Raw genomic sequence first — 7246 nt, 5'->3', positions numbered from 1 at the left:
GCCCACTCTCTTATTGCAAACAACGCTCCGTTCGCCTCTGGAAAACGCTTTGTTTCGTCTTTTGATTAGTTGAAGGGGCTTCAAATTTTATTTTTAATTTTGTTTTTAAACCTGTTTCGTATCTGAAATGACGGCGGTGAGGGTGGAACCGATAAACACTTGTCCGTGCGGTAAAAGCCTTATTTTGGCACAGCGCATCGGCGGATGCTTTTGCTTACCAAACCTGCGTGCCTGTCCGGCAGCACACGAGCCCCGCGTGTGCGGGGGCTGCGGGGCGGCGCGCTGCCCCTGCGCCCGGGGACGGCGAGCTCTGCGGCGGGCGGGGGCGGCGCGGCCGGGGCCGCCCCGTCGGCCGTGGTCTCCGCTCCGGGCCCGGCGGGGACACGGGCCCGGGGAGGGTTCCGGCGGGGAGCCCCGGGGCGGCCGCTTCCCGGCCGCACGTCGGGCCTCCGCCGGGCGCCTTGCCCGCCTCGACCGCCCGGAGGAGCCTGGGCTGCCGAGCGAGGCGGGCGTTTGGTCCCCCTGCGCACCGGCAGCCCCGCCTGCCTTTGTCCCGGCGAGGGGGGAGCCGATTCGTGCGTCCGAGGGCTGCCCCCCGCCTGGCAGGTGAGGGGGCTGAGGGGGAAGGCGGCCGCCGGCGCCCCGGCCGTCGGGACCCCCGGCTCCCCGCCCCGCACCCCCTGCCAGGCCGGGCCGGAGCGGCGGCCCCCAGACCCGCACGCTGCCACGGGAGACGGCCGGGGGGGAGGGACGCCCCCGTCCCGCCCCCCCCGCAGGTGCCCGGTGGCGGCGGGGCCAGGTGAGGAGCGGCGGGCGGCAGGCAGCGCGCGGGCAGCCCCCGAAGGGGTTAAAGGGAGGGGACGTGGGCTGTCACGCGTCATTGGGCAGATTATGTGCAGCAAACAAAAAGTGTGTGTCTGCGTGCCAGTCACTCACTGCACCGCGTCCATCCGCACCGCTCGCCTCGCCGGCCGCCTCCCCGCCTCGCCGCCCGCTCCCCGCCGCCGCCCGCGCCCGGCCCCGGCCCGCCGCCGCCCCGGCCATGGAGCGGCACTGACACAACGGCGCCGGGGGCAGCGGAGGCGGGAGCCCGTCTTTGTGCCACTTGTCGGGGCGAGGATTGCCTGCCACCTCTCCCTGGTGAGTACCGGCCGAGCGGCCCCGCCAGCCCTCCGCGCCCGGCCGCGGGGAGCCCCGGTGCAGGGAACAATGCCGGGAGGCGGCCGTGCCGGCGCCCGGGGCGCGGCGGCCCTGCCCGGGATGCGGTGCCCGGCGGCCCCGGCGCCGCCCGGCCCGGACAAAGGGCGGCCGGGGGAGAGGCAGCGCCGCGGGGCGACGCGGGTCCGTGGGGGGCCGCGCGGGGCCCGGCGAGGGCGGGTGGAAACTTTGGCGGGGGCCGCTCGCTGCCGTTCGTTTCGTTTGGCGAAATAATCCCTTCGGGGAAGGGATGCGTCGGGCAGCGCCGTAACGAGGAGGGCGGCGGGGAGGCGGCGAAAGCGCCGCCGCCCCGGCCCCCGCTCCCGGAGGAGGGCCGGGACCCCCCCGCCGCCCACGCCGCCGCTCCGGGGGGCGCAGCTCCGCGGGCGCCGGGGACCCGGTTGTCTCCCGAGAACGGCGGGGAAAGGCGGCTCGGCGGGCCGTGCCCGCTGCGAGCGGCTTCGGCTGTAAATAGGCGCAGCGAGAGAAAGGGAGATTTATTCCCGAGCGGACCCCAAACGAACGGGCTCGATGCCCGGTGGGGTGGGGAGAGGGCCGCCTCGCACCAAGCGGGTCGGAAAGGGCCAGGGCAGCCGCAGCCCTGCGCGCAGCTGCGGCCCCGACCGCGGCAGCGCGGGGCGCGGCGGGAGGCGCGGGAGACCGGCGGCCGCCGTCCGGCTGCCCGCACCCTGCCCGCTGCCCGCACCCCGCCCGCCTCCGCCTGCATCCGTCCCCTCGCAGGGCACTGGAGCCGGGGCTCACCCTCCTCCATAAATAAGCGTGTCGAGGTAAAAATAATTACCTTTGCTTGCTGCTTTTAATTAAAGTCTCCGAGGGAAAGTGCTGGATTATGGTAATGAGCAGACATACGTTCCCTCTTGTCGCGCGGAGCGGGAGGTGAGCTGACACGCAATCAGCGACAATGACAAGCCACTTGAAACCCATTCGCTCTGCTCCCCCAGCGCAGCCCGCAGCGCGGCCCGGCTCCTCTCCTGCGCGGCCCGGGGGGGGCGGACCGGGACCCCGCGCCCCGCCTCGGGCAGACGCCCGTGGGCGGCTGCCCCTTTTTCTCCGGCTCCTGCCGGCGACCGGATCCGGCGGCCGCTTTTCCCCCCGCGCCTGCCCGATTGCTGCCCGCAGCCGGCTCCCGTCGCGCTCTCAGCCGGGCTCGCCGATAAATAAATCATCGCGACAGCTTCCCCGCACCTCGCCGCCCGCTCGCGGAGCTCCTCGCCGCCTTTATTATATTTTTCCGGACCGGTGAAAGTGCTCTCCTGCCTCCCTCTTATTTTTATTTAGTTTTAATTTTTTGGTCAATTGTAATATTTTTAAATGCTGTTTTGTTATCCCCGGCGGGTCGCGTCCGCGTCGCCGTGCCGTAATGCCTCCGCTCTGCCCCTCTCTCCGCCCGCAGGCATGGAGGACGCCGGCGTCCAGAGGGGAATATGGGACGGGGACGCCAAGACGGTCCAGCAGTGCTTGACTGACATTTTCACCAGCGTTTACACCACCTGCGACATTCCGGAAAATGCCATTTTCGGCCCCTGCGTCCTGAGCCACACGTCCCTGTACGACAGCATTGCCTTCATCGCCCTCAAGTCCACCGACAAGCGCACCGTCCCCTACATATTCCGGGTAAGAGCCGCTCATCTGCCGGGCAAAGCCGCTGGCCCCGCCGCCGCCGCTCGCCCCGACGGCCGCTGCCCGGGCTCATCCCCGCCCCGGGGCGCAGCCCCGCTGCTCGCCCCGGCCCCGCCGGGCCAGGCGGGACCCTCCGCCGCCGGGACGCCTTCCCCCGCCGCTCCCGCCGGCTGCCCGGCCCCATCTCGTCCGTCGGTCGGTCGGTCTGTCCCTGCGCGTTTCTTAAATGCGGGGTTTGCAGGTGGACACGTCGGCGGCCAACGGCTCGTCGGAGGGGCTGATGTGGCTGCGGCTGGTGCAGTCGGCGCGGGAGCGGGAGGAGCAGAACCTGGAGGCCTACATCAAGAGCGGGCAGCTCTTCTACCGCTCCCTGCGCCGCATCGCCAAGGACGAGGAGCTGCTGGTGTGGTACGGCAAGGAGCTCACGGAGCTACTGCTGCTCAGCCCCGCCCGGGCCCCCGCCCGCAGCAACGGTGGGTGCCCCGCGCGGCCCCCCGCGCTCTCTTCCCACGGCCCCGGGTGACCAGGGGCCGCCGTGGCGGGGGGCAGGGGGGAGACTGGGCAGGGATGGCCGCCCCGGGGAGGGGGTGCGGCGGGGAGGCGGCCGGCGTCGGGACCCCTCCGCCCCCTTTCCTTCGCCCCCCGGGGAAGCCGCGTCGCCGGCTCACGGTGCCCCCGCCTCTGTGTCTCCCGTCCGTGCGGGTGCGCCCGGCCGCAGGCTCGCCGCCCTTCGCCTGCCCCGAGTGCAGCCAGCGCTTCCAGTTCGAGCTGCCCTTCGCCGCCCACCTCCGGTTCCGCTGCCCCAAGAGGCTGCACGGCCCCGACACCGGCCCCGCCGCCGAGGCCGCGGGCGGCAAGGAGGGCGCCGGCAAGGAGCAGGAGGCCGGCAAGTACTGCAAGCCCGGAGGGCCGCTGCACCACCCCTTCCCCGGGCCCGACGGCGGCAGCGCCGCCGCCAGCACCAAGCCCTCCACGGACTTCCACAACCTGGCTCGGGAGCTGGAGAACTCCCGCGGCGGCCACGGCGGGTCCCCGGGGCGGCCGGCGCCCCCCGAGGGCGGCCCCGAGGCGGCGGCCGGCAAATCCAAGCGGCGGTACCCCGAGGAGGAAGAGCGGGGCCCGGGCGCGGCGGCGCGGGGCCGCTTCCCGGCGGAGCGGCCCGGGCTGCCCCCCGCGCCCAAGGAGGAGCCGGTGTGCGCCCCGCAGCAGCAGTACCGGGCGGCCGGCTCCTACTGCGGCTTGGAGGAGGGCGGCCGCCTCTTCGCGCCGCCCAGCCCGGAGACGGGGGAGGCCAAGCGCAGCGCCTTCGTGGAGGTGAAGAAGGCGGCCCGCGGCCCCGAGCCCGACGGCGGCGGCCCCGAGGAGGGCCAGGAGCGCGCTTCCCCCGCTGCCCCGGGCGCGGGCGGCGGGGAGCCGGGGCTGTGCCCCCGCGGCGGCCCGGGGGGGCCGCTGGCCGCCCGCCTGGAGGGGGGCAGCCCGGCGCGGGGCAGCGCCTTCACCACCGTGCCGCAGCTGGGCGGCGGCGGCGGCGGCGGGGCGGAGGAGCGGAAGAGCGCCTTCTCCCAGCCCGCCCGCTCCTTCCCGCACGTCCCGCCGCTGGTGCTGGGCCAGAAGCTGGGCGGGCTGGGCGAGCCCTGCCCCGACGGCGCCGCCGCCCCCGCCCGCCTCTACGCCGCCGAGGCGCTGGCCGTCAAGCTGCCGGGCGGCGGGGAGGCGGCGGGCGGCGGCGGCGGCGGCGGGGGGGGCGGCGGCGGCGGCGGCGGGGGGCTGCCCAAGCAGAGCCCCTTCCTCTACGCCACCGCCTTCTGGCCCAAGAGCTCGGCGGCGGCGGCGGTGGCGGCGGCGGCGGCGGGGCCGCTGCAGCTGCAGCTGCCGTCGGCGCTGACGCTGCTGCCGCCGTCGTTCACCTCGCTGTGCCTGCCGGCCCAGAACTGGTGCGCCAAGTGCAACGCCTCGTTCCGCATGACCTCGGACCTGGTCTACCACATGCGCTCCCACCACAAGAAGGAGTACGCGCTGGAGCCCCTCGTCAAGCGGCGCCGCGAGGAGAAGCTCAAGTGCCCCATCTGCAACGAGTCCTTCCGCGAGCGCCACCACCTCTCCCGCCACATGACCTCGCACAACTAGCGGGGACCCCCCCCAGCCCATCCCGCACACACCCCGGGGACCCCCCGCCCGGCCCCCCGCAGAGGGCAGCGGCCGCCCGCCGCTTTCTTTCCTTTCCTTTCGATGCACGCATTTTCACTTTCCGGGGAGGGACGGGGAGGGCAGCAGGGGAGAAGAGGAGGAGGAGGAGGAGGAGAAGAAGAAAAAAGGAAGAGGAAGGAAAAGGAAAAGGAAAAAAAAAAAAAAGCACCGGAAAAAAAAAAAAAGAAAAAAAAGGCAAATGACTTAAAAATTACATTTTTTAAAATGTCATATATTGCAACATATTGATGCATTTGTCATACGTTTCTACTTAAATTATTAAGCACTTATGGTTTAGATGTAATAATAATTATATGTCAGGGTAAATTTTTATTTTAGATATAAAGCTAAAGGCGGGGAGGAGCGCGGCGGGGGCGGCGGGCCGGGGTCCTGCATGCACCGGGCGCCTCCCGCCCGCCCGGCCCCCGCCGCCCGTGTCCCTTTCCCGCAGAGTGTCACTTGGTGCTCGTGAAATGGAGTCTCGATAGTTCCGTGTTACCTTTCCCTTTCGGTTTGGGTTTGTTTTTTTTTTTTCCTCCCCCCTCTCGAAAAGATTTATTAAACTTTATAGTTTATCTGGGTATGTTGGATGCTTTGACAATAAATGACTTTATTTTCTTCAAAGCAGCTGGACGTTAATCGATGCCGGGGGGTGGGCGGTGGGGAGCAGGGCGGCCCCACGGCTGCGGGGCGGGAGCGGTGCCCCCGGCCGGTCCGGGAGGGGGCGAAACACAACCCCCACACCCCCATCTCCTCTCTGCGCTCCTTCCCTTCTGCCTTCCATTCCGTCAGCCTCTCGCACATCCGTCCGTCCTTCTGCCTGTTCATCCTTGGTTTCGCCCTGCATTTTATTCATTCTCCGTTTCTTTCTTTCATCTTCTCCTCCCCTTCATTTCGTCTTCCTTTCATGTTTTTGGTTTTGTTTAATTTTTTTTTCGTTCTGTCTTTTTCCCTTTTTCCATCTCTTCCTCTCCTTCTCCTTTTCATTTCTTCTTTCTCCTTTTCCTTCCCAGCCCCTCTCAGGCCTCCGCATGCTCTCCGGCACATCCCTACCTTTGCTCCACGCCACCCACGCACCTCAGCCCTGCCAGGAGGCTTTGTTGCCCCCCGTCCTTACAGTGGCTGCGTGCAGCCTCGTGGGACAGCCGGCCCGTGGCTCGCAGGGCCGGGGGAGTGGCAACCCCGACTCACCTGGGCGGAGCCCCCCGGGGTTGCACAGGGACTGGGGAGACAGGGCCCAGAGGATCGCCCAGCCTGGAGTGTTACTGGGGCCGTGGGACCACAACTGGGGACGCACGGGAGGGCTCAGCACAGGGGGATCCTCCCTGGGCACGGGGGGACAGCCCGGTCCTGCGGGCACTGCCTGTCACCGGTTCATTTCATGTCAGACCTGTGTATTTTTGGGTGCAAGGGAGAGTGGGAGAGCACGAGCCGACGCAGCAGCCTGGTGACGCGTTGAAAACCCATTTCCGCGCGCAGGCGGGCGTAACTCTGGCGAGGGCCGGGGACTGCAGGGACGAGGCTGTGTGTGGCTCAGTGGGTCACCGGTAGGAAAAACAGCCCAAAGCAGGAGGCCGGGTCAGAGCTCGGGAGTCCCACGGCTTTCTGCAAAACGGGCTTGGGCTACCACCAGCATCCGCTGCCCTGTGCTTTGGGATTTGCGATGAAGTACCCGGACCTGCTGCAGAGCTTTTACAGCTCCAAGGGAAGTTGGCCAGAGCTTCAGGTAGGACACGCTTAAAAACTCTGCAGCTTCTGAGCCTTCTTGTCTCTTCCTGAGAAGAGCAGAGACGGGTCACCCACACTGGCTCTCCCATACGTCCGAAGAGGGCAGGTGGGTCCCTGATACGAAACTGGCATCAGGGCCGGGAGGTTTACCCCCATGCAGGACATCTTCCCTTCTGATTACTCTCGCCGCCGCTTGCGGGCTGTGCTGGCATCCCTTCCCCGCAGCTGCCCTCTGATGCTCTTTGCTCCGTCAGCACACTTCCCCGTGAAAGCCAACATTTGCCTGGCCCCGAGACCGTACGAATAACCCCTGAACCACGCGGATTTGCTCAAACAGCAGCCCCTGACTACCATTCACTGCAGTCAGGAACACGCGTGGCTCCACCTGTCTGCAATTAATTACGGGGGCGTGGCCCTAATTACCCCCAGGTCTTTTCCTTAAAGGCGGTAGCATAGGTGCCGCCTCTCTTTGGAGGGAGGAGGCGTGGGGGTT

At 68.5% G+C, this 7246-nt stretch overlaps 1 protein-coding gene across 1 annotated transcript; it reads left to right on the top strand.

Annotated features, from left to right (window-relative positions):
- Nucleotides 1–2392: 2392 nt before the first annotated feature.
- Nucleotides 2393–6811, top strand: PRDM8 (PR/SET domain 8). The gene is made up of 3 exons (XM_081999092.1): nucleotides 2393–2832; nucleotides 3080–3311; nucleotides 3557–6811. Exons 1-3 carry the CDS (start codon nucleotides 2530–2532, stop codon nucleotides 4963–4965), a joined length of 1944 nt encoding a protein of 647 aa, XP_081855218.1. The 5' UTR covers nucleotides 2393–2529; the 3' UTR covers nucleotides 4966–6811.
- Nucleotides 6812–7246: the final 435 nt, after the last annotated feature.

Source organism: Phaethon aethereus (assembly GCF_964289735.1).
Source record: "Phaethon aethereus genome assembly, chromosome: 4".
Taxonomy (NCBI): domain Eukaryota; kingdom Metazoa; phylum Chordata; class Aves; order Phaethontiformes; family Phaethontidae; genus Phaethon; species Phaethon aethereus.
Note: the sequence above shows the minus strand (reverse complement) of the source record. Positions and strands in the feature narration are given on the sequence as shown.

Excerpts from the sequence above, each read along its gene's own strand:
- PRDM8 (XM_081999092.1), top strand. The coding sequence starts at position 2,530 with ATGCTGTTTTGTTATCCCCGGCGGGTCGCGTCCGCGTCGCCGTGCCGT. Across the intron at positions 2,833-3,079 it reads CCGTCCCCTACATATTCCGG|GTGGACACGTCGGCGGCCAA; the intron begins GTAAGAGCCGCT and ends CGGGGTTTGCAG. Across the intron at positions 3,312-3,556 it reads GGCCCCCGCCCGCAGCAACG|GCTCGCCGCCCTTCGCCTGC; the intron begins GTGGGTGCCCCG and ends GCCCGGCCGCAG.